General features: G+C 46.2%; 1 protein-coding gene across 3 annotated transcripts in view; it reads left to right on the top strand.

Moving 5' to 3' along the window:
* Positions 1-27691, top strand: part of LOC137371359 (PC3-like endoprotease variant B) — a 906432-nt gene that overhangs the window by 837615 nt on the left and 41126 nt on the right. For all 3 annotated transcript variants that reach the window (XM_068033824.1, XM_068033825.1, XM_068033826.1), the window contains one exon: positions 16282-16411. In XM_068033824.1, coding sequence (XP_067889925.1) covers positions 16282-16411 — 130 coding nt within the window. The remainder of the gene's footprint in view (positions 1-16281; positions 16412-27691) is intronic.

Genomic DNA, 27691 nt, shown 5'->3' with positions numbered 1-27691 from the left:
GAAGGTATGATTTTAGAATGGGAGCAGAATTACATTTGCATATTTTTACCCAGTTGTCTCTGCCTTCCAACTGCACTTTTTCCTTGGCCTTGACTCCATGGGCTGAATTTAGTGAGGACATTTGGAATGGGAAGCAAGACATGGAAGGCCGGAGAATAGCGTTGGGCGCGTCCACCTGGAAATCTGCGTCGTGAGGTCGGTTCCGGATTTAATCAGCGACGGGAAAGCTCCAAGGGGTCGTCACTGTCCCGCCATGACGGAAGTAATTTAAATTGTTGAACAGATATTTATAATACATTTGCATGCAATTGAAAGCAATTCAATGGGGTGCTTGGAATTAAGTGGATGAAGGGTGGCCCTCACGTGCCTTTGGATTTGCAGCCATTGGAAGGTGGTGGCATTGAGGTGAGGCCTCATCGCTGCAATGGGAAGGCATCCTTGACCAGCATTGGATAGGGGAAGGGAGCACATTGTCGGCCAGCAGTGCTGTACACTCTGCACAGGTGAATGTGTTCCCGGGTTGCATTATTGGGTGGGTGTGTTGCTGGGTGGCCATACTACTGGGTGATCTGAGCGGGTGGCCATACTATCAGATGATCCGCACGGGTAGCCATACTGCTGCGTGACCTGCATGGATGGCCATACTATCAGATGAGAGGGTTGACTCTCAACAAGGGTGGGTACTGAAGGCCATTCGTGAGGAAGCCGAGAGGGGTAGCAAAGGCAAAGCTGCCAATGGCAACTTAATCTCTGCAAGAACTGTGCTTTGGAGGCCTACTGATCACCTGGCATGGGTCTCATATACCCTGCCTTTGTGGACCCCCGTAGCATGCTGCCAAGAGGCAGCTGCGCTTGCCTGCAAAGCTCCATGGCAAGAGCAGGAGCAGCCGGCCAGGCCAAGACAGGCCCAACTGCGTCAGGGAGTGTACCGGACTCGGATCAGCTACCTCCAAATGTCCGAGCGGCATTGTCAGCAAAGACTGCGGTTCTCCAGGGAGGCTGTCACTGGATTATGTGTCATGCTGCAGGATAAGTTGCGACCTATGGGATTCGGTGGTCACACTATGCCCATGGCCTTGAAGATCACCGTGGCCTTAATTTTTACGTCTGGATCTTTCCAGGGATTCACTGGGGACACCACTACATCAAGAAGGTGACCAATACGCTTTTCAAGAGGGCCGGCAACTATGTATGCTACCGGACCGATCCTGAGAGTCAGGCCGAGAGAGCCATCGGATTCAGAGACATCAGTGGATTCCCCAGGTGCAAGGTGTGATAGACTGTCATCGAGGCTCCAATAGACCAGCCAGCCGCCTTCACCAACAGGATGGGTTTTCATTCCATCAACTTCAACTGGTCTGCGACCACTGAAAGTGTTTCCCGTCGGTGTGTTCCCGCTTCCTGGGAAGCAGCCACGGTGTCAGCCCCAAGTGCCAAAGCTTTTCAGGCCCCCTGCTTGCCTTCAGGTATGGATTCTCAGAGGCAAAGGCTACCCATTGAAGACTTAGCTACTCATTCCTGTGAGGCCGTCGGCAATGCAGCAGAGGAGAGGTGCAACATTTGTCACAGCTCTACCCGAGCAACCAACGAGCAGGCCATTGGACTGCTGAAGATGAGATTCCGGTGCCTGCATTGATCCGGTGGAGCGCTGCACTATGCCCCAGCGAGGGTCTCATGTATCATAGTGGTCTGCTATGCTGTGCACAATCAAGTCTTGCAAAGGGCGGATGCCTTGAATGAAGAGGACATGTTTGATCGCCACTCCACAACCAACGAAGAGGAGGTGGAGAAGGCTAATAAGCAGGCAGCACTGGCTGTTGAACCCCTTGCCCCAGAGGCCAGGCACATTGAGCAATGGGACAAGGAGAGAAGAGACTGTCTCATATTTACCTGCTTCCAGCCACCATGATGCTCTCTCAGAGTGCAAGCAATAAAGACTCACCTTAATGCATTCAGTCTCTGGCCTCATTTCTGTTTGGGTTCCATGCCTAGCACCCAGCTTAACCATGCGCTCTGGCCCATGTGAGACACTTACTAAAGGAGGGCTGTGTCTACACTGGCTACCCATTGAGGGAGGGAGGGTGAAGGGAGCATCTCACAATTAAGGCATGAAAGAATAAGTATTTTTCAACAAAAAATGTGAACAGTAATAACAATTGAACTTTATAACTCAAAACAAGTGGCAAAAGTCAAACACCTGTGAAACCCCAAGTGTGTCTATGTGGTTTTCTTTATATGTTTTCAAGTGATTCTGCAAGGTATGACCCCTGTGTAAACAGCTGGGCTGGAGGCAGGCTGCTGAACATGCCACCCCTTGACATGTGATGACTTCGGTGGCTATCCTCTAGCTGCCTGAGGCCTGGAGGGCCCCGGCTGCCTGAGGGTTTCCTGCACAGGTGCAGGACTCTCCTCAGGTATTGCAGCTATTGGAACTCGGCTCACTGGTGGAGGGGCTGAGGAGCTGGTGTTCACGCTCCGAGCACCGTTAGGGGAGCCCCCATATGTGGAGGTCAGCCTTTCCACCTCCCTTTCAAGGCTCACTTGAATCTTCCTGCTGAGCAGGGAAGGACCAGGATGGCACAGTGGCGCAGTGGTTAGCACCGCAGCCTCACAGCTCTAGCGACCCGGGTTCAATTCTGGGTACTGCCTGTGTGGAGTTTGCAAGTTCTCCCTGTGTCTGCATGGGTTTCCTCCGGGTGCTCCGGTTTCCTCCCACATGCCAAAGACTTGCAGGTTGATAGGTAAATTGGCCATTATAAATTGCCCCTAGTATAGGTAGGTGGTAGGGAAATATAAGGACAGGTGGGGATGTGGTAGGAATATGGAATTAGTGTAGGATTAGTATAAATGGGTGGTTGATGGTCGGCACAGACTCGGTGGGCCGAAGGGCCTGTTTCAGTGCTGTATCTCTAAAACTAAAAACTAAAAAAAAGGACCTGGAGAAGACACCAGCACCCTCATCCTTCTCTTGCCTTGCCGCTGCTGCATTGAGCTCATGGCTAAGGCGATGGTGTGCAGGCCTGTACACATCTGTAGGATCTGGTTCTCCATGAGGGTCACCAACCTCTCGATGGAGGAAGCCACGTGCTCTCACACCTGAGACATGGCAGCACATGGCATGGATGGACTCCTCCATCATCTGCTCATGGCTGCACGTGGCCTCTGGCAGCTCCGTCAGATGTTACCTTACCTCTCTCTGCAACTCCATTTTGCCATGTGCTGTCGACACCAGAGGCGCATCATCAGCTTGGGCTCAGCATGGGCCTGGCCGTCCACAGTCCTCTGACTGTCAGAGGCCTCAGATGTCTCAGCCTCAGGCAGCTGCTCAGGCGCGTGTATGGTGCTCTCAAGAGCTGGTAACCCTGATTCTAAAGCCAAGCGCAAACCCACCGACCGAGGTGAAAGTATCTGCACTGATCTCTAGGTGCAGGAGAGTCTTGTGACAGTACCTCCTCTGACAGCTTCTACTCAGAGGCTGATGGCTGTCCCCCTTTTGATGGAGTCTCCTGCGTTCACTGACCTGCATGAGAGAACACAAACATGTATGGGTTAGGCTGTGCAGATCTCATCATGATATTCATATGTGATGTGGATCTCTAGGCGGGTGTTGAATGTCAATTGAAAATAATCCTCATTCCCTTGCACGGAGACTCCACTATTGAGCGAACGCCCTGGGTCCCAATAATTCCAGTTCTTCATTCTCAGCTGTGGAGAGAAGCTGTATGTCTGGAATTCCTTTGCCAGTCTGCAAGGTCTCCCTGTTATGGGCACACTTGTCCGAGAGTAATACTTGGCAGAAAGGGCAACAGGACAGTTATGCTAGTAGCAGCCCCTGCTGGAGTTTCCTATATGGCTCATTCCCATGTCAGCTCTGAGGGGAGGTGATGGGGATGAGCTTCGTAAGACAGTAGCCTGTGGCCGAGATGCAACTGGCAGGATGTGGTGATGCCTAACTCCCTTTGCCAGGACTTTTGTCGTGCCTCCCCTCCCCCCCCCCCCACCCCATGTCCCACTTACTCCTGCGTAGCCACATCCAATCCCAAAAAAAGAGAGTGGTATGGAGCACTCATTTTGGCAAAACAAAGGAGGTCGTTGATTCTCTTCCTTCACTACACGCATGTTTTTGGGCAAGGACGCCACGATACTGACCTCCTCTGAGATCTCCATTCAGGCTTGCTTGATTAGGCAGGAGGATCTCTTCTTGCCATCCCTGGGGAAGAGGACCTCCCACCTTTCCCTTGCAGCCTGGAGGAGAACTAAGTCATGGGGCCACTCAGTGCCTTGCCTCTGCCATAGTGCGCCGTCCTTCACCGGGGTGGTTTAGGGGGTCTAGGTGTCTGTCCAACAGCAGTTTCAGCAGTGAACAAAGAATGACTGAAAGGCAGCAATGAAAGCAAGGCTGGCGGTGCTTTAAATATGGCACCAGCACCTGCTCCAGAGTCATCTGACGCCATATTCGGTCCCTTGAAACCTGCCCCCATCGTGTTTATTATTATTTTATTATAATTCGCCTCCTGCTGCATGATTGTGGTTGGCCTGCCGCACACGTGACGAGCGGAGACAGCACCCATTTCCAGGTCCGCTGCCAGAAACCATGGCAGGAATGCTACATCCAGCCCCATGTTGCAACGCCACACAAGATGAATTGTTATATGGTATAAGATCTTTATTCTGCACTTAACCCATGCTGTAGTTGACACAGAAACTTCTGTATGTCTTTTCGTGGGGTAGAAATCAGCCCTTGTTGCACTTGTGGGAAGAAAGGGGCAATTTCAGGGCACAACCATATTGGTAAAAGTGACTTCACAAACATTCTGGGCTGCTGTCTCAAATAGATGTTAGATCACTTACATCTGTAAATGAGGTGCCTAACACACGTTTTAAGACCCCTCACTGAAATTGGTTGGTGATCACTGGAGCAGGTACTGAGTCTTCAGACTTCAGTGGCCATTTAGCCATCATTAAAATTAAAGTAATTTTTTTTGTTCTATTCGTCATCTTTGCTGTGGAGCCAATAAAAGCAGGAGTCCTCCCCTGGCCCCACAGCATTTGCGGTTGACCTCCACCAGTTATCGCTGCACCCCACCCTCCCTGGACTTATCTTGGGGCTGCAGCTAAAGAAAGAAACAACCCGGCATTCATATCTTCAAATGGGTGCATCAGGCACAATCAGCTTGCCTGGGGCGGCGCAGTGGCTAGCACCACAGCTCCAGAGACCAGGGTTCGATTCTGGGTACTGCCTGTGCGGAGTTTGCAAGTTCTCCCTGTGACCGCGTGGGTTTTCGCCGGGTGCTCCGGTTTCCTCCCACCGCCAAAGACTTGCAGGTGATAGGTAAATTGGCTGTTGTAAGTTGCCCCTAGTGTAGGTAGGGAATATGGGATTACTGTATAAATGGGTGGTTGTTGGTTGGCACAGACTCGGTGGGCCGAAGGGCCTGTTTCAGTGCTGTATCTCTAAATAAATTATTGAAATGAGGCCCAAGACCCAATTTCAGGCCAACCTTGAGCCCCGCTCATTGGGGCACAATGTAACAATTCGGAATCTGAAAGTGGGCCCAGATGAATTTCTACCCCAGTATGTCCCAGATACAGATTTTCAAGAAATGGTTTATGAAGTTGAATGGAATAATCTTTAACTTTATATACACAAAAATTTACTTCAGGGGAAGAATTAATTTTCTCACTAAAAAGAGTTGTATTAGGACTCAGAAAATAACATTTTTCCACTCTTGGTATGGAGTGTCAGAATCAGCAGTTTCTAGATTAACCAGCTCGTGGGTTCAGTCCAGATGAATTGTTTCATCTTTTACACTGCCTCCAATCTGTTAACATACAAACATACGAATTAGGAGCAGAAGTAGGCCATTCGGCCCCTCTTGCCTGCTCCACCATTCAATAAGATCATGGCAGATCTGTTTGTGTCTCGAATTCCACACTCCCATCTACCCCCGATAACCTTTGATTCCCTTGCCAAACAAGAATCTATCTACACCCGCCTTAAAATTATTCAGTGACCCTGTCTTCACCACCTTCTGAGACAGAGAGTTCCATAGTCGCACAACCCTTTGAGAGAAAACATTTTCCCTCATCTCTGTCCTAAAAGGGCGACCCCTAATTTTAAAACAGTGCCTCCTAGTTCTGGACTCCCCCACAAGAGAGAATAGTCAGCATGGTTTTATTTATTTATTTATTTATTTAGAGATACAGCACTGAAACAGGCCCTTTCGGCCCACCAAGTCTGTGCCGACCAACAACCACCCATTTATACTAACCTTACAGTAATCCCATATTCCCTATCACCTCCCTACACTAGGGTCAATTTACAATGGCCAATTTACCTATCACCTGCAAGTCTTTGGATGTGGGAGGAAACTGGAGCACCCGGTGAAAACCCACGCAGACGCAGGGAGAACTTGCAAACTCCGCACAGTCAGTACCCAGAATCGAACCCGGGTCCCTGGAGCTGTGAGGCTGCGGTGCTAACAACTGCACCACTGTGCCGCCCTAGGGTCCATTGTATATCCCCTTGCCTTGTTAGTCCTCCCAAAATACATCACCTCACACTTCTCAGGATTAAATTCCATTTGTCACTGCTCTGCCCATCTTACCAGACCAAGAATATTATCCTGTAATCTAAGGCTTTCCTCCTCAATATTTACAATACCAGCAATTTCTGTATCATCTGTGAACTTACTGATCATACCTCCTAGATTCTCATCTAAATCATTAATGTACACTACAAACAGTAAGGGTCCCAGCACCGATCCCTGTGGTACACCACTGGTCACAGGCTTCCAATTGCAAAAACAACCCTCGACCATCACCCTCTGCCTCCTGCCACGAAGCCAATTTTGGATCCAATTTGCCAAATTGCCCTGGATCCCATCGGCTCTTACCTTCTTGACCAATCTCCCAGGCGGGACCTTATCAAAAGCCATACCGAAGTCCATGTAGACTACTTCAACTGCTTTACCCTCATCTACACACCTAGTCACCTCCTCGAAAAATTCAATCACATTTGTTAGACATGATCTCCCCCTGACAAAGGCATGCTGACTTTCCTTGATTAATCCTTGCCTCTCCACGTGGAGATTATTCCTGTCCCTCAGAATTTTTTCCAGTAGTTTCCCTACCACTGATGTTAGACTCACTGGCCTGTAATTACCTAGTTTATCCCTGCTCCCCTTCTTGAATAATGATACCACATGCGCTGTCCTCCAGTCCTCTGGTACCTCTCCTGTGGCCAGAGAGGATTTGAAAATTTGTGTCAGAGCCCCTGCAATCTCCTCCCTTGCCTGACATAACAGCCTGGGATACATCTCATCTGGGCCTGGGGATTTATCCACTTTTAAGCCTGCTTAAACTGCTAATACCTCCTCCCTTTCAATGCTAATTTGGTCAAGTATATCACAATCTCCCTCCCTGATCTCTACACCTACATCATCCTTCTCCATAGTGAACACAGATGAAAAGTAATCATTTAAAACCTGACCTACGTCCTCCGGCTCCACACACAAATTGCCACTTTGGTCCCTAATAGGCCCTACTATTTCCCTGGGTTTCCTTTCCCTTAATATACTTATAAAACACCTTGGGATTTTCCTTTATCTTGCCCGCCAGTGTTTTTTCATGTCCTCTCTTCGCTGTCCGAGTAACTTTTTTAAGTACCCCCCGCCCCCCCACCACACACACTTTCTATACTCCTCTAGGGCCTCCGCTGTTTTCAGCCCTCTGAATCTGCCACAAGCCTCCTTTTTTTTTCTTATCCAATCCTCTATATCCCTTGACATCCAGGGTTCTTTGGACTTGTTGGTTCTACCCTTCACCTTTACGGGAACATGTTGGCCCTGAACTCTCACTATTTCCTTTTTGAATTACTCCCACTGGTCTGATGTAGACTTTCCTACAAGTAGCTGCTCCCAGTCCACTTTGGGCAGATCCTGTTTTATCATATTGAAGTTAGCCTTGCCCCAATTCAGCACCTTTATATCCGGTCCATCTTTGTCCTTTTCCATAACTACCTTAAATCTTACAGAGTTATGATCACTATCCCCGAAATGCACCCCCACTGACACTTCTACCACTTGTCTGGCTTCATTCCCTAGGATTAGATCTAGTACCGCCCCTTCTCTTGTAGGACTTTCCACCTGCTTGCTCAAAAAGCTCTCCTGGATGCACTTTAAGAATTTCGACCCCTTTAAGCCTTTTGCACTAAGACTATCCCAGTTAATATTGGGGAAGTTGAAATCCCCTACTATTATTACCCTATTATTTTTACACCTCTCTGAGATTTGCCCACATATGTGCTCCTCTATCTCTCCCTGACTGTTTGGAGGCCTGTCGTACACTCCCAGCAAAGTGATTGCCCCCTTTTTGTTTTTAAGTTCTACTCGCTAAGCTGTACTAACCACTAAAAAGTCAATAAGGAATGAAACCGAACGGGTCACCCAGCATCAACCTAGGCACCGGAAATGACAACGGCAAAACCAGCCTGTCGACCCTGTAAAGTCCTCCTTAGTAACAGATGAGGGCTTATGCCAAAATTGGGAGAGCTGTCTCACAGACTAGTCAAGCAACAGCCTGACATTGTCATACTCACCGAATCACATCTAACAGACAATGTCCCAGACACGACAATTACCATCCCTAGGTTTGCCCTGTCCCACCAGTAGGACAGACCCAGCAGAGGTGGCAGCACAGTGGTATACAGTCGGGAGGGAGTTCCCTTGGGAGTGCTGAACATCGACTCCGGACCCCATGAAGTCTCAAGGCATCAGATCAAACATGGTCAAGGAAACCTGCCGCCCCCGCCCATCCCCCCCCCCCCACTTCCCTCAGCTGATGAATCCATGTTGAACATCACTTGGAGGAAGCACTGAGGGTGGCAAGGGTGCAGAATGCAGTCTGGCTGGGGACTTCAATGTCCATCACCATGAGTGGCTCGGTAGCACCACTACTGACCGAGCTGGCTGAGTCCCAAAGGACATAGCGGCAGGTGGTGAGGGAACCAACAAGAGGGAAAGATATACTTGATCTCGTCCTCACCAATCTGCCTGCCGCAGATGCATCTGTCCGTGACAGTATTGGTAGCAGTGACCACCGCACAGTCCTTATGGAGACAATGTCCCGTCTTCACATTGAGGATGCCCTTCATCGTGTTGTGTGGCACAATCACTGTGCTAAATGGGATAGATTTCGAACAGTTCTAGGAATGCAAAACTGGGCATCCAAGAGGCGCTGTGGACCATAAGCAGCAGCAGAATTGTACTCAACCACAATCTGTAACCTCATGGCCCGGCACATCCCCCACTCTACCATTACAATCAAGCTGGGGGAACAACCCTGGTTCAGTGAAGAGCACAGGAGGGCATGCCAGGATCAGCACCAGGCACACCTAAAAATGAAGTGTCAACCTGGTGAAGCTACTTGCTTACAGGACTACTTGCATAAGCAGTGTAAGCAGCATGCAATAGACAGAGCTAAGCAATCCCACAACAAATGGATCAGATCTAAGCTCTGCAGTCCTGCCACATCCAGTCATGAATGGTGGTGGACAATTAAACAACTAACTGGAGGAGGTGGCTCCACAAATATCCCCAACCTCAATGATGGGGGAGCCCAGCACATCAGTGCAAAAGTCTGAAGTATTTGCAACAATTTTCAGCCAGAAGTGCCGAGTGGATGTTCCATCTTGGCCTCTTCCTGAAGTCCCCTGCATCACAGATGCCAGTCTTCAGCCAATTCAATTCACTCCACATGATATCAAGAAATGACTGAAGGCACGGGATACTGCAAAGGCTATGGGCCCTGACAAGATTCTGGCAATAGTACTGAAGACCTGTGCTCCAAAACTTGCTGCGCCCCTAGCTAAGCTATTCCAGTACAGCTACAACACTGGCATCTACCCGTCAATGTGGAAAATTGCCCAGGAATATACTGTACACAAAAAGCTGGACAAATCCAACCCAGCCAATTACTGGCCCATCAGCCTGCTCTTGATCATCAGTAAAGTGATGGAAGCTGTCATCAACAGTGCCATCAAGCGGCACTTGCTTAGCAATAAGTTTGGGTTCCGCCAGGGCCACTCAGCTCCTGATCTCATTACAGCCTTGGTTCAAACATGGACAAAAGAGCTGAATTCAAGAGGTGAGGTGAAAGTGACTACCCTTAACATCAAGGCAGCATTTGATCGAAAATGGCACCAAGGAGCCCTAGCAAAACTGGAGTCAATGGGAATCGGGGGAAAACACTCTGCTGGTTGGAATCATACCTAGTGCAAAGCAAGGTGGTTGTGGTTGTTGGAGGTCAATCTTCTCAGCTCCAGGACATCACTGCAGGAGTTCCTCAGGGTAGTGTCCGAGAACCAACCATCTTCAGTTGCTTCGTCGATGACCTTCCTTCAATCATAAGGTCCGAAATGGGGCTGTTCGTTGATGATTGCACAATGTTCAGCACCATTTGTGACTCTTCAGATACTGAAGCAGTCCGTGTAAAAGTGCAGCAAGACCTGGACAATATCCACGTTTGGGCTGATAAGTGCCAGGCAATGACCATCTCCAACAAGAGAGAATCTAACCAGCCCCCCCTTGACATCAATGGTTTTACGATCACTGAATCCCCCTCTATCAACATCTTGGGAGTTACCATTGACCAGAAACTGAACTGGAGTAGCCATATAAATACAAGCAAAATACTGCAGATGCTGGAAATCTGAAATAAAAACAAGAAATGCTGGAAATACTGAGCAGGCCTGGCAGCATCTGTGGCGAGAGAAGCAGAGTTAATGTTTCAGGTCAGTTACCCCCAATACAATGGCTATAAGAGCAGGTCAGAGGCTAGGAATCCTGCGGCGAGTAACTCACCTCCTGACTCCCCAAAGCCTGCCCACCATCTACAAGTCACAAGTGAATCGTGTGATGGAATACTCTCCACTTGCCTGGATAGGTTCAGCTCCAACAACACTCAAGAAGCTCGACACCATCCAGGACAAAGCAGCCCACTTGATTGGCACCCCGTCCACAAACATTCACTACTGATGCACAGTGACAGCAGTGTCTACCATCTGCAAGATGCACTGCAGCAATGCACCAAGGCTACTCAGGCAGCAGCTTCCAAACCTGCGACCTCTGCTACCTAGAAGGACAAGAGCAGTAGATTCTTGGGAACACCACACCTGCAAGTTCCCCTCCAAGCCACACACCATCCTGACTTGGAACTGTATCGTCGTTGCTTCACTGTCACTGGGTCAAAATCCTGGAACTCCCTTCCTAATAGCACTGTGTGTGTGCATATCCCACATGGACTGCAGCGGTTCAAGAAGGCAGCTCATCATCATCTTTTCATCGGCAATTAGGGATGGGCAATAAATGCTGGCCTGGCCAGCGACACCCACATCCCAAGGCGAGAGTACAGTGAAATTTGAGGATGTTGAACAAGCGACAGGCAAGAATTGCTTTGAATGCTGAAATCTGGCACCTGCTTCCTTGCTGAAGTGAAAGGCTTTTGTTTACATGCCTTGTTCTGAGAGTGTGCTTTCACTACTTTGAAGGTGATTTCCAACATTTTGGAGGTCGTTTCTACTACTTTGGAGTTATTGCTTTTGATTTACATTTCCCAACCATCAACATACAGATCAACGTAGGAGCCACTTATGCATCTCTACTTTGGACTTCAGATGAGGAACAAGAGGAACAGCAGCAACAACAGCAGCAGAAAAGCACCAGCCTGCTCCTCAACTACCTGCTGTACCACAGGACAAGGGGGTGAGCACAGAGCTCCAGCTCACAGTGGATGATAGCCCCAACACAGGATTTATAGGCAAAGGATAAGCTTCCTGGACATGACTGAGTAACAGTGCCTCAGGAGGCACAGAGTTTCCCAACAGGTGGGCACAAACATTTTTGCACCCTCCTGAAAGAAGACCTCCTGCTAAGTGGACCCAGTGGGCATGCATTGCCAGTGGCTGTCAAAGTTACCACAGCCATTAATTTTGTTGTCTTTGGTTCCTTTCAGGGATCTGCAGGTGCTTGTTGTAGAATCTCGCAATCTGCTGCCAACAAGTGCAACTCACAGGTGACCGATGCCATTTTGCCAGGGCCGAGACTTATGTGCACTTCTCAACTGATGAGGCCAATCAGAATGAGTGGGTTCTCGGCTTTGTCACCCTGTCTGACCTCCCACTGGTCCTGGGAGTCGTCGACTGCACACTTGACAATCAAGGTGCTCTCTAGATCACCCTGGTGTCTTAGATCAACCAAAAGGAATTTCACTCAATCAATATTCAGCTCATCTGCAACCACAAAAAGATCATCTTGCATATTTGTGCAAGATTCCAAGGGAGCTGCTACGATGCTTTCATCCTGCGCCCGTCAAGTCTCTCTGAGATATTCACATCTCAAAGCAGAGTTAGCGGATGGCTCTTTGGAGACAAGGGCTACCCTCTGAAGACCTGTGATGACACCATTGACGCCCATTGACAAGAAGCTACATGGACACTAGAATTATAATAGTGCAATCTATCACAATGCCAAAGTTGTGCTTCAAGTGCCTGGATAGATCTGGAGGTGCCCTTTAGTCAGCACCAACCAGGGTATTCAGAATTATTATGGCTGCTGCACCTTGCACTGCAGCAAGGCCTGGAACTCCAGGAGGAAGAAGATGCTGAGTGCTCTGCTGCTTTGGAGTCGAAGGATGAGGAGGAGAAGGAGGAACAGGATAATGAGGAGCATGATGTGGCTCAGGCACCAGTAGCTCCACACATAGCTGCCAGGGGTGCCCAGGATGGCCTGATTCAGAAACCCTTCACTTAAACTGAGGCACACAAATTCTGAACCCACCGTGCCTTCCTAGCCCCCAGCTCTACGCAGTCACACAATCAAAAATTCATCCCGCTTACGAACACCTATTGTTTGTCTTTTATTCTTGTCCTACCATTCTTCACAAGGCAGAAGGCTATTTGGTAGGTGGCAGACAAAAATAGGAAAGACAGGACAATGGGAGATTGAAGTAAATTTTATGGTGCATAAACATGAAACAGAAATGTGATACTGTAACACTGTGTTAAAAACCCAAGTGAATACAAATCCCATATCTTCCTTTTCTACTGCTCCTACCTGGTGCTAACCCTGTGACTTCAGCAAAGCTAGAGGCAAGATGCTCATATCTCTGCTCTAAATGCTCAGATGCTCGTGTCCAACATCCTCTGGGTTTTAGAGCCTGGGAGAGTCCTAACAAAGACTGCTACCCCCACCCCCCGCATCTGTGCAGGGGCAAACTCGGCCATCAGGAGGCAACATGAGCGGCTATGACTAAAGGTAGAGGGGGCAAGGAGCCAGAAGTAGAAGGACTTTGGGAAGAATCCCAACTTCCATGTTCCCTTCTTCATCTTCCCTCTTATAGCCCACCTGCACGTCCCTGCTAGCCAACAGCTGGAGAGCATGTTGCTGCACTTCAATGAGGCGATGAACAGCCAAGGCAAGGTTTTCCTCAATCCTGCTGAAGTTGGCGTTTTGAGTGTGCAGGCCATTGATGAGGACCAGCATGTACTCAGTCAACTGCTGCATCTGATGCTTCATGCAGGTGGCCACTCTTTGCATGGATATAAACATCAGCGCAAAGGCCTGAGACATCATGGCATTTCTGCTCGTGACTGACTCCTCCAATCTCTCTCCAGTGGTGCCTCTGGAAATGCTGACAGAACCTCACACATTTTTTGCTGCTGCTCCAGAATAGTCCTCTTCGTTGACGGCCCAGCATTTGCATCCACCTGAACAGTGCTTGGAGGGGCCTGTGTCCTCTGATGGGGTTTTTCCATTGCTGTACCTGTCTCCTGCTCTATCTCACTTGTGATGTGTGGGACACCATGTGACAACCCAACTACCTGTTTTGGTGATCTCACCAAGGTGTGCATATCTGAGTGGTGGGCAGTGCACTTGAGTCCTGCGACCGTGCATCCTCAGAGTTAGTGACCTCTGAGGAGTCTTCATCCTCCTTCTGAAGCACCTCCTGAGGAACACTTGAAGGTCCTGTGGGAGATGAAAGACATGAATTAGAACTGGCAAGGTAAGAAGCTACTAATTCACCATTGTGCACATTATCATTTTTCATTACCTTCTGACATCTAGTCAACATGAGTGAGTATTGTGTGCCATATGGTTATGTAATATTTAATTCTGTCACCAGGTAGCTGGGATACCCCATCTCTCCATCTCCAATGGCCAGGCATGTCGAGACCAGGCTTATCTCCGGAGCCCCTGCAGCTGTCCAAGTGGAAATGATTGGAGGGCTACCTCCAGTTTTCTGCCTGTCCCTGGTGTTCTGTGCTCTGTTCTCTTGCAAGGAGAGAAAGAAGAAGCCTATGAGTGTGAAAAGTGGAATTTTTGAGAGGCAGGAAGGACAACATTTGTGGACGGTCACTGTGAGGGATGAATGTGACATTGCATTAAGATGAGAGTGAGCGTCAGTGGTGGCTGAGCAGATGGGTATGAGAGGAGGTGCCTGAACTGAGAGGGTTGGGTACACCAGAGGGTCTCTTGATATGAGCAGTGATGTGTAGGAGAAGGCTTGGGAAAGTAGTGTGGGGATTGAAATAAGACGCACCTCAAGATACTGTTGAATGTGCCATGTTACTCAGTTTTTCTGCCCTGATTAGATTATTGAACTTCTTGCGGCACGATATCCAGGAATGTGCACTACACTCCTGCCGCTGACCTCCTCTGCCACTTCCAACCATGGCCGCTTGTTTTCGGAGGCAGGCTTCTTCCTCCCTTCTGAAGGGAGCAGAATTTCCCTGTGGACCCTATAGTCCACAACAGTATGTCCAGAGATGCATTGCTGAAGCATGGTGTTGTCTTGCTACGTTGTGCCTCCATTTCTGCAGCCTCTGCCTCTATCTGCAGATCTCTATCTACCTTGCTTGAACTCTGTTCCTTGCATGGTTCCTTTAGATACTTCAGCTGAAATACACTGCTGTGAGTCATCATTACACCCACTTGCTGCAGTTGGTCAGGAAACCCAGGCATCAGATGCAATTGCAGTGACTGCGTCAAAAATTCACCGTGGAACACGCTGCTGAAATTTCCAGATTCCCAATGCTCTGCCAGGCTTCCCCACTGTGAACGGAAAGTTAGAATTCAGCCCTTATTCTCTATCCAATATGGCATTTCCATTTTCCACACTAGCCATCTTTACAACCATTCTGAATGTGTTTGCCCGTTGTTCAGTCCACTTTACATTCATGAACTTCCTTCAGATTACACACCCTTGATTCTTGTCACAATGCAACATTAAATCTTGATCTCCTCCAAGGTAATTGATGCCACAATGAAAATGTTACTTCTTTCAATTCTTTGAAAATATCTTTATCCTGTCTCTCAACAGATACCATATCTTTGTTGGTTCAACTCAGCCCTTCTTCATCTATTACAAACAGTAGCTTGAGTGCCCTCTCTGGTAGTAAATGAAATTCTTGACCTCTCCTCTATTGCTACAACAACCTTCAGAAAGCTTTGTTTCCATTTTACTAACACCTCTTCTCAGCAAATCTTAACCCTTTATAAAGCTGAAATGTGTCCAAGACTTGAATGTTGTTCCTGATCTGAGGAAGCACTTCCATCATGTTTCTTGAACTTAAAAATAAAATAAAGAAAAGGTTTGTCCGTCAAGCAATCCTTCTTTTATCTATAGCCTCCAACCAGTGTTAATCCATTGCAATTTTTCTTGTCTACTTATGCCTCTATGCTAATTGCCCCCTGACTGTTCTTCTCTAATTTCTCTAAGTCTGACAGTCTGACAGACATTTCCTCTGCATTGTGGTGGGTGTTACTAAGTTGAGAACAATCAAAATCACCCAGTCTGTCACTCTATATTATTCTTTTCCAGGATCTCAAAATTGTAGTACTCTTTACCTCCCTCAACCTTCCCTTCCTTGACAATTCACAAACTTTGAACCCAGACTTAGTTTACTTTAGTCATTATTTTTTGGTTTTTTAAGTTCTCTTTCTTGCTTTTTCAATGTTGGTTGTGCCATACATCTTTGCTCTTCATCTAGGTTTCTGTAAATAGGTTTTATAAAATCCTAAATTGTGGAAAGTCTTGTGCTATGAACTGTGGCCAGTGGGAATTGAATGCAGACTGCTCAAACACATAGAACTCTTGTAACCAGAAGACAGAGAAAGCTTTCATCTCGTCTGTCTGAGCTAGATTTGAACCCAGGTTTCAAGGTTGAAAAGGCAAAGTTCGAACTCACCGTGGTTTAAATAAGAACTGTATTTTTTCTTTCAGATTACCGATCATGCCAATTCTGTCATGGATTGTGAGAGAAGTAAGAATGAATCAACATCAGGATCTATCACTAAGTTTCAGCTGACACTTTGGGGAACCTACAAGGATGAGCCCCCCAAAAGGGAAGAAAGTAGGTGAATCGCACATATAAGTATTAAAGAGATAACAGAGCAAAGAGTTTTCATGCAAGGCTTGAAAGCTGAAAAATTAATTACTGAGGATAGAATCAATTTTGTGCACTAAATATACATTGATATATGCAGCTTATGGAGAAACAAGGGGGAGGATTGTTAGTAAAATATTAGTAGCTGTTTAGAAATGTTTCTCATGGTACAGTAACCATTGCTGTCCATTCAAGTCCAGGGCTAGATACAGCAGTCACACTAGGATCTCATTGTGCAAATCCAGCAGCTGTTAATATGCAACTAAAAACAAATCCACAATAATGAGTTGCCACTAACTTATCATTTTATATCAATTGTACTTTAAGTATTAATGTCCTTCATCATATAAGTGATAGAAATGCAAGAGCTGAATTTGCCTGACAGCATCTGTCCAACTTCAAATGCTACAGAAATGGGTGGACAGACCAACTAACAAAACCATGCCCCAAAAATTGCCTGTCATTTTATGCAGTGACCTTAATATAGACTGAATTTGCCCACCCAACATGTTGATGAAGGTAGACAATGTGGATAAACTGTTCCTGGAATGCCTGTTAGTTTTCTCACAATTTCTGCCACTAGGATTATTCAAACAGTAAAAGCAAAAATTTAATTTTAGGCAAATAATTCAAAATTATAATAGGTTTTGATAGAGCAGATAGGGAGAAACTGTTTCCACTAGCTTAGTGGAAATCTGGGTAGGTAACCTGTAGACACAGATTAAAATAATTGCCAAAATGTCAGCAGGGAAATTAGTTATTTTTTACTCAGTGAGTTGTTACAGTCTGGAATGCACTGCCTGAAAGAGTGATAAAACCAGATTCAATAGTAGCTTTCAAAATTGAATTGGATATATACTTGACATGGAGAAATTTTCAGGAATATGGAGAAAGAGCAAAGGTGTGGAGCGATAGCTCTTTTAAAGATCCAGCACAGGTACAATGTGCCAAATGGCCGCCTTCTGCCCTGTATGGTTCTATGAAAACAAATTGTCATTGATCCCTTGCATTGCTCTTAGATAACAATTATTCAACTGTTACACATTTAATATCCTTTCAAGGAAAGGATACTTGAAAGCATGCATTACCAAATAAAAAAAGAGAGCAAGAGACCTCAATTAAAATGATAGATAAACACACCAATCTGACAAAGATTTGCACATTTATTGATTGCCTCTTCCTACTTTTTATCACCGTGATTATGTTTTATGCCTAAAATTCTACTCATTCATTAGCCTAACCTCTTCCACCTATGTGCTGCAAGCTCAGTATTAGGAGAGGTTGAGGGGCTCTACCAATTGAGCCCTTGAAGACTTTTCTCAGTAATGCTGATCTTTCTGTCGGACTGCTTCTAGTGTCATGTTACTTGCACATCCGTTTGGCTCAGGCTAGAAGATACCTTCTGTACTGGCATTGGAAAGGGACTGAATTTTGTAGCCACATTGTCACTATCATGAGAAATAGCAACATCTGACACCAGTCCTTGAAGCTCATGTGTTTTATAAAAGGCTCACTTGGACTAATTGTCTGAGTGAGAACAGACCAAATAAGCTGGAACTGAGCTATCCACAGTGCTGTTGAGGTTGTCATGCAAGGTATCTGATGTGGTGGAGTACTGCAGGAGTTGCCACATGTGCCAGGTTGAAGGGAAACCCCAACCTACAGTGAAATTTGCAGCCCTAGGTTCTGTATCGGTGTTTGGAGGACCCTCCAGCAGAGGGCTAGTGAACTGTAAGGGACCCCTGCTGGGAACAAAAGGGGACAGGCAGACACAGGACTGGCAAAAGGTTAGACAGGAAGGGGAAAAGGGACAAAAAGGACAGGTTACAGGAATGCCTGGAGGAATCCCAAATGAAAACCCCTACTGTCAGCCCATCTCGAAATGTTGGAAAACGTAGATACCACATCCTCCTACGTATATGCGGACACCAGAAGCACACCACTAGAGTTGCTAACAGTATTTACAGAAACTGCAGAGACAAAGAAAGTCCTCAAGAGGGCACAGAAATCATGCCTCACCTAGTTGAAATGCCGCAGGAGAGTGCAGTACAATCTGGACAAATACCTACAAGCAGGAGTGTCCAAAGGACAAAGAGAAGATTAGCAAAGAATCCTCCCCCACAGTCAACAGAAAAGGGAACCACCCATCCCCTAAGGTGAAAAGCCCTTGCATGACTCATCAAAGCACTGAGAGTTCAGAATGGATCTACCCACTATTGACTTTCATGAGCAGAACTCCAACCTAGGGCTAATTAAACCTAACCCTCCCCCTGCAGACTTCAACAGGAACAAAGGCACCCTAGACAGTCATGGAAATGTGCAAAGTGCAAACCTTTCCAGAAATCACATATTTACTGGGATGCCCATTCCCAAACCATTGTCGACTGATAGTGAAGAACCTTCAAACCCCTTTGGGGCAACACATAACTCAACCCACCTCAAGGGAAAAGGGGCAGTTTAAAGCAGCACTGCTACAAAGGAAAAACAGGCGGTAACAATTTTTAGGATTTCTGAATGAATGAGAGAAACGCATGTGTGTTTTCCTGTACTTACTCTTCACTCCAGACTTTTTTTAATAAAATGCTCTTAAAAAACACATTTAATTCTGCTGGATGTGGAGGTGTGATAATAACCACACCTGCCAAGAATGAGGCATATTAATTCCATCATATGGAACATTAATTTAAAATCTTACTGGACTGAAAACATGGATGCACCTCCATTCTAACAGGACAGTAGCTGGAAACATTTGCATTCTAGGAGACAGTTGCCTGGAGAAAACAATGGAACTGCTCCCTGATGCAATTAACCAAATGGATTTTGATCACCAGACATTGAATGTGTGAAAGTCAACATTCCAGCCCCTACTGAGGATGTCTATTAGATTGAAAGAATCCACAAAACTTCCCCGGGCAGGTTGTCCTGAAAAAAGAGCTAGTCACATGACTGTTCTGCTGGCCCCAGTTTGGTTTGAATTGTGTTCACAAAACTGTTTGAGGTCACACTGCAACTGAACTTGAAGGAAGACAGCATCTCCCTGTCTCGCTCTCTCTCACGAAAAGAAGAAACTGCAATTGGATTTCAAGAAGACAGAAAACAATCAAAACAAGTTTGAAAGTGTGTACTGGGCCCCAACGAGGCAGCAAGATCAAACTGCAATCAAAGACTTTACATCAAACTCAAAAGACAGTAAATGAACTCCAACTATTGCTTCAAACCTTTCCCCTTGATTCTTTCTCTTTTCTGTTTCTATCTGCGTGTGTGGAACTGTGCATGGTCGCATCGCGTATTTTAGTAATTTTAACCGAATTAGAGTTTTAAGAATAATAAATTTACACCTTTCTTGTTTAAATCTAAGAAAACCTGTCTGGTTGATTTCTTTGCCATTACAATTGGAGACCAGTGAACAACGATTCACTGAGAGGAAGCTAAAAGCAGTGTTTTAAAAATTAAACCCTGTTACGGTCAAACCAGTAAAAGGCTGAGAGGGAACCCCTAGACCCCGATCTCACCTGGTCATGACAAGGGTTACAGGGCTGGAGGAGATTACAGTGGTAGGGAGTGGTGAGACCATGGAGGGATTTGAAAACAAGGATGAGAAAAATCAAGACATTGCTTGGCCAGGAGCCATTGTAGATCAGTGAGTGCAGGTCTGATGGGGGAATGGGACATGGTGCGAGTTAAGACATGGGCAACAGAGTTTTGGATAACCTCAATTTATGGAGAGTAGAATGTGGGAGACCAGCCAGGAGTGTGTTGGGATAGTCAACTCTAGAGGTAACAAAGGTATGAATGAATGTTTCAGCAGCAGATGAGCTGAGGCAGGGTCGAAGTCAGGTGATGTTACAGCAGTGGAAATAGGCAGTCTTAGTGTTGGAACTAATATGAGGTTGGAAGCTCGTCTTGGGGTCAAATGTGACATCAGGTTTGCGAACAGACTGGCTTAATCTCTGTCTGTTGCCAGGGAAAGAGACAGAGTCTGTAGCTAGGGAACGGAGTTTGGAGCAGAGACGGAAAACAATGGCTTCAGTCTTCCCAATATTCAATAGGAAATTCCTGCTCATCCAATACTGGATGTCGGATAAGCAGTCTGATAATTTAGCACCAGTGGAGGAGTCGAGAGAAGTAGTGGTGAAGTAGAGCTGAGTGATGTCAGCATAGATGTGAAAATGCTGTGCTTTCGGATGATGTCACCAAGAGGCAGCATGTAGACGGGAAACAGGAGGGGGCAATGATAGATCCTTGGGGGGCACCAGAGGTAACGGCACAGCAGCAGGAAGAGAAGCCATTGCTTGTGATTCCCTGGCTCCGATTAGATAGATAAGAACAGAACCAGTTGAAAGCAGTCCCACCCAGCTGGATGACAGTGGAGAGTTGGAGGAGAATGATGAGGTCAGCTGTGTCATAGGCTGCAGACAGGTCAAGAAGGATGAGGAAGGAAAGTTTACATTTATCACAGTTACATAGGATGTCATTTGTGACTTTGGTAAGAGCTGTTTTGGACAGAAACCTGATGGAAGGGATTCAAGCATGGAGTTCCAGGAAAGATGGGAATGGATTTGGGATGCGACAACATGTTCAAGGACTTTGGAGAGGAAAGGGAGGTTGGAGATGGGATGGTAATTTGCAAGGGCAGTGAGGTCAAGGATTTTTTTTGAGAGGGGTGGTGCTGGCAAATTTAAAGGAGAGAGGCACAACATCTGAAGAGAGAGCACCATTTACAATATCGGCTAATATGGCGACCAGGAGGGGAAGTTGGGTTGTCAGCAGTTCAGTGGGAATAGGGTCGAGGGAGCAGGAGATGGGTCTCATGGACAAGATGAGCTCAGAGAGGGCATGAGGGGAAAGAGGAGAGAAAATAGAGAAAGATGCAAGTTCAGGGCTAAGGCAAGGGGAGCATCATGTGTTGGGCTAGTGGAAGAGAGGGAAGGACGTGGCAGAGGCAGCTGATCGGATGGTCTCGATTTTAGTGGCAAAGAGGTCCATGAGTTTCTCGCACTTATTGTTGGAGGTAAGGGTGGAGGGGACAGGGGAGAGGGGTTTAAGAAGACGGTTTGCAGTAGAGAAAAGAAGCACTGGGTTATCTTTTCACTCCAAGATGATCCTGGAATAGTGATCAGTTTTAGCATTTGAGAGCAAGACCCGATAGTGTAGTAAAAAGTAGAGAAATTAGTTAGACCATTCTTGGAGTCCTGTGTACAGTTCTAGTTGCCCTATGAAAATGATATAGAGGTACCAGGGAGGGTGCAAAAAAGATTTGCAAAGATGATACCTGAACTGCGAGATTACATCTGTCAGGAAGGTTTTGTCTTTTTTCACTTGAAAAGAAAAGGATGAGGGATGATTTAGCAGAGGTCTTTAAAATTATGAAAGGTTTTGATAGAATAGTGTTATGACGGACCGCTCCAGTCAAAGCCCCCAATCAAAATACATGATTCTGATTGTGGTGGGAGAAACGCACTGATAATTCAATCCCGTCGCTCCGCAGGTTGCCTAACATATCATTTAAAACTTTCCAAATTAAAGAAAGACCCAGCCAGATGGTACCATCTATTAACCCCCGAATTAGGCTAACCAAACCAGGTGTCTTTAAATCAATAAATTAACTCTTTAATTAGAAGAACTAAATTCTTAAACACTATGAAGATATAAACAACATTTAAAATAGAAAAAATTAGAGTCCTTGCAAATTTACAGTCCGATGTTGCTTGAAGTCCTCACAGATGTTGCTTGAAGTCCTCACAGCAGTCCAATGCGGGAAAAAAGGTTCTTCCACAGTAGAACAGTCCATAGTCTAACTCCAGCAGTAGGTGATGCTTTCCTTCTCCAGTGAATTTCAACAATTAGTGACTTGCAAACACTTTCAGTAGAATCAATCTGACTTTAGAGTTTTTGAGGGATAAAAGATTCTCACAGTCTAATCCCTTTCTTCAGTTCAAATTATCAGAGATCTCTACTTTGGCTTGACTTTTTTTTTGAATTTTGAGAGATAATAATTAAACAGACAAAACTCCTATGCCTTCAGTTTAAATGGTTGAGAGCTCTTTTTTTGCTCCACAGCTATCTGTCTGTCTCCTCTGTGTTTGTGTTCTGTTAGAACAAACTGTCTTTAACTCAAAAGCCAGATCAAAATTGAATTGTAACAAATGTATTGCTTGATACTCACTCCCAGTGGCTATATCTATGGTAACCAGAATACACCCTTTGAATCGCAGTCTCCAAATGGCTGTTTCTAAGGCAACGAAAATGCACCATCCTATAACTCCTCAGGCTTGCTGGTTCTTAAAGCAATACTGATTCTTTGCAAGCCTTAAAGGCAAACCGCATATTTCCGAAAAAAAACTACAGGACTATGACAATAGACACTGAGCGAATGTTTCCACGTATAGGGAAGGCAAAACTGGAGGCCATCAATATAAGATTTGATGCCTGCGCTGCCATTTTGGAACTCAACCCTTCAGGTAATGCCCTTTCTTAACTTCACAGAGCTGAACATGCGTTCAGCAGCAGGGAGGACGTCCCACCAATGCTATTTAAAGGGATCATCAACTACTTTCATGTTAGTTGCTATTGATTTCTACTGGCTGTTGTTGTGATAGTAGAAACATTTGATGGCTTCTAGACTGTTTAAAGTTGCTAAAGTCTATAGGAAGTGGTGTGGCACCTGGTAAATGTTTCTCCACAAATCAATTGTTCTCAAAATTGGTGCAGTAGTTTATATGCCCCTGGACTACAGCATGACAGGGAGAATAAGCAAAGGTGACACAGAACAGAACAGGCTGCTGGAAAAGGGAGGAGAATGAGGGGGAAAAGGGCTCTCACTAGGAGACCGTATATGCCCAGCGTGTTCACTGAGTAATTCTCCTGCCTGAACCTTTGCTTCATTAAGGGCGTCCTTACTGAAACCTGCCACCTGCAGCAGCCACAACTGCAGCCTCAGAGTAGGGCGAGGACGGTGCTGCCAGTGGCTGTGAAGGTGAAAGTGGCCATGAAATTTTATGTGTCTGGCTCCTTCCAGGCTGGAGCAGGCGATATTTGCAACATCTCCCAGTTTGCTATCTACTGTTGCATAAGGGAGGTCACCAAATCTCTGTATACCAAGAGAGCTGAATACATTTCAGTCTTTCTTTTCACAGAGAAACAGGTGAAGCATGCACCCAGCCTTGCAAAGATTGCAACCATCCCCATGATGCATGGTGCCATTGACTGCACACACACCACTTTGTCAGCACCGCACATCAACTCTGAGATATACCGCAACCCGAAAGGGATTCCACTCCCTCAACGTTTCACTAGTGTGTGACCATATGTAGCATATCATGCAAGTCAATGCCTGGCATTTGAGCCACCATGACAAACCAGAGGGTGGCTACTGGATGATAAGGGCTATCTTTTAACAACATGGCTCATGACTCCAGTGTGCAACCCACACACACATGGGCAGCATCCATAGAACAAGAACCATGCTGCCACACAAAATGTGACCGAGCAGACTTTTGGGATGCTTAAAGATCGCTTTTGCTGTCTGGAGCACTGTGGAGGAGTGCTACAGTACTCAGCATCATGCATGTCAACATTCATGGTGGTTTGCTGCATGCTGCACAACATTGCCATTATGAGGGCACAATTCTTGCAACCAGCTATACAGCGAGTAATTAGGAGGAATGGGAGAAGCAAGAGGAGGAGGAACAAGGGAGAAGACAACCAACACAGTCCCCCTCTGGCCAGTCTGTCCATGATCGACTCCTCCGACTGCAATATCAGTAAACTTAATCCCAATTCCCCATTTACCACCAGTTCCACACCTTCCCTTCCCTCTATTACTGATCATTACAGCATCTGCTTGGCCACAATGAAAAAACAAAAGTCATCAAAAAAAAAATCCAAATCAAATTTATAAATCAAACTATGCCACATTACTTTCAATTGGTAACTAATTACACTTGTGCATTCCCTTTTTGCCTGTCTTCCTGTGGCTTTGTTTGTCCTTGTGCTCCTACCCAGTGCTACCCCAGTGGCTGCATCATGGCTGATGGAAGGCAGCTGACTTTCAGTGAGGCAGACTGCAAATGGCCTTGTAGGATGACATCAATCAGCTCTGGCACTAGAAGGTTTGGCTACGGACTGCACCATCTCGACATGTGTGGCAGCAGTCTGAGCTGGCTGCTTGACTGGCAATAGCAAACGCCAAGTGGCAGTGGTGGGACCATGAATGCTATCATCCAAAGAAAAGACAGCAGGTTCATGCTCCATGGAGACACTGCCAGTCCCCAACGCAGGGCCACAGCAATCGTAGTAATCTGTTGGAGGACTTGTTGGTCTGCTATGAAACCCTGCAAGCCCCTCTGAACACTCGTATCGGCAACCATGATGGCAGCTGTCTGAGCCTGCATGGCAACAAGCTGACCTTGCATTACAAAAGTCTGAGCTTCCACTGGATGGCATCTGCTTATGCTATATGGAAATATGAGGCATCAGCCATCAGATGCTGCATTAGGACATCGCCAAGTATGCTAATTGAGTTGGCCACCACTTCCACGCTGGAGAGGATGGGCTCCAAGCTCTGCACATATCCCTATGCCTAGTTGATTCCAGACTCCTACATGCTCCTTGACATTGACTGCAGGCTTTCTGGCAGACAGCCAATGCACCCAGCATTTCATTGTGCATACTCATCAGCCTTTTTATGTACGCCACCCCAGCAAAGTCCTCATCTGAATCGACTGTAGCAGAACTCATGTGCAGCCTCATGCTCTGGTGATCTGGCACCTGTGCTGCACTCATCCCCTGCCCTGACTACAGACCACTCATGCCTAGTGTCTCATCATGTGCAGATCCCACCGTAAAAGGGGGTAAAAGAGGAGGTTGCATTGCACTGTTGATCAAGGAGTCAATTACTGCAGTAAGGAGGGATGATATCTTAGAACGTTCCTCAAATGAGGCCATATGGATAGAACTTAAAAACAAAAAGGGGGCAATCGCTTGGCTGGGAGTGTACTACAGGCCTCCAAACAGTCGGGGAGAGATAGAGGAGAAGATATGAAGGCAAATCTCAGAGAGTTGTAAAAATAATAGGGTAATAATAGTAGGAGATTTCAACTTCCCCAATATCAACTGGGATCGTCTTAGTGCAAAAGGCTTAAAGGGGGCGGAATTCTTAAAATGCATAGAGGACAGATTTTTGAGCCAGTACATAGAAGAGGCAGTACTGGACTTATTCCTAGGGAATGAAGCTGGACAAGTGGCAGAAGTGTCAGTGGGGGAGCATTTCAAGGATAGTGACCATAACTCTGTAAGATTTAAGTAGCTATACAAAAGGACAAAGATGGAAATGAAGATACTGAATTGGGGGAAGGCCGATTTCAATATGATAAAAGAGGATCTGAACAAAGTGGACTGGGTGCAGCTACTTGTAGGAAAGTTTACATCAGACCAGTGGGAGTCATTCAAAGAGGAAATAGTGAGAGTTCAGAGCCAACATGTACCTGTTAAGGTGAAGGATAGGACCAACAAGTCCAAGGAACCCTGGATGTCAAGGGATATAGAGGATTGGATAAGGGAAAAAAAAGGAGGTTTATGGCAGATTCAGAGTGCTGAAAACAGCGGAGGCCCTAGAGGAGTATAGAAAGTGTAGGGGGGGTACTTAAAAAATTAATTAAGAAAGCGAAGAGGGGACATGAAAAACCCTGGCGGGCAAGATAAAGGAAAATCCTAAAGTGTTTTATAAGTATATTAAGGGCAAGAGGATAACCAGGGAAAGAGTAGGGCCCATTAAGGACCAAAGTGGCAATCTGTGTGCGGAGCCGGAGGACATAGATGAGGTTTAAAATGATTACTTTTCATCTGTGTTCACTATGGAGAAGGACGATGTAGGTGTAGAGATCAGTGAACGGGATTGTGATATACTCGAACAAATTAGCATTGAAAGGGAGGAGGTATTAGCGGTTTTAGCGGGCTTAAAAGTGGATAAATCCCCAGGCCCAGATGAGATGTATCCCAGCCTGTTATGTGAGGCAAGGGAGGAGATAGCAGGGGCTCCAACACAAATTTTCAAATCCACTCTGGCCACAGAAGAGGTACCAGAGGATTGTAGGACAGTGAATGTAGTACCATTATTCAAGAAGGGTAGTAGGGATAAACCAGGTAATTACAGTCCAGTGAGTCTAACGTCAGTGGTTGGGAAACTATTGGAAAAAATTCTGAGGGCCTTTCCACTTGGAGAGGCAATGATTTATCAGGGATAGCCAGCATGGCTTTGTTAGGGAGAGATCGTGTCTTACTAAATTGATTGAATTTTTTGAGGTGGTGACTAGATTTGTAGATGAGGATAAAGCAGTTGATGTAGTCTACATGGACTTCAGTATGGCTTTTGATAAGGTCCCACATGGGAGATTGGTTAAGAAGGTAAGGGCCGATGGGATCGAGGGCAATTTGGCAAATTGGATCCAAAATTGGCTTAGTGGCAGGAGGCAGAGGGTAATGGTCGGGAGTTATTTTTGCGAGTGAAAGCCTGTGACCAGTGGTGTACCACAGGGATCGGTGTTGCGACCCTTGCTGTTTGTAGTGTACATTAATGATTTAGTCATAAATATCGGAGATATGATCAGTAAGTTCACAGATGACATGAAAATTGGTGGTGTCGTAAATAGTGAGGAGGAAAGCCTTAGATTACAAAACGATACACTTGGGCTGGTAAAATGGGCAGAGCAGTGGCAAATGGAATTTAATCCTGAGAAGTGTGAGCTGATGCATTTTAGGAGGACTAACAAGGCAAGGGAATATACAATGGATGGTAGGACCCTAGGAAGTACAGAGGGTCAGAGGGACCTTGGTGTACTTGTCCATAGATCACTGAAGGCAGCAGCACAGATAGATAAGGTGGTTAGGAAGGCATATGGGATATTTGCCTTTGTTAGCTGAGGCATCGAATATAAGAGCAGGAAGATTATGATGGAGCTGAATAAAATGCTAGTTAGGCCACAGCTGGAGTACTGTGTATAGTTCTGGGCACCACACTATAGGAAGGATGTGATTGCACTGGAGAGGGTGCAGAGGAGAATCACCAGGATGTTGCCTGAGCTGTAGCATTTCAGCTATGAAGAGAGACTGCAAAGGCTGTGGTTGTTTTCCTTAGAACAGAGAATGCTGAGGGGGGACCTGATTGAGGTATACAAAATTATGAGGGGCATTGATAGGTTAGATAGGAAGAAACTTTTCCCTTATTGGAGGGGTCAATAACCAGGGAGC

Source organism: Heterodontus francisci, chromosome 6 (assembly GCF_036365525.1).
Source record: "Heterodontus francisci isolate sHetFra1 chromosome 6, sHetFra1.hap1, whole genome shotgun sequence".
NCBI classification, from domain to species: Eukaryota; Metazoa; Chordata; class Chondrichthyes; order Heterodontiformes; family Heterodontidae; genus Heterodontus; species Heterodontus francisci.
This window is presented reverse-complemented; position numbering and strand designations above follow the sequence as displayed.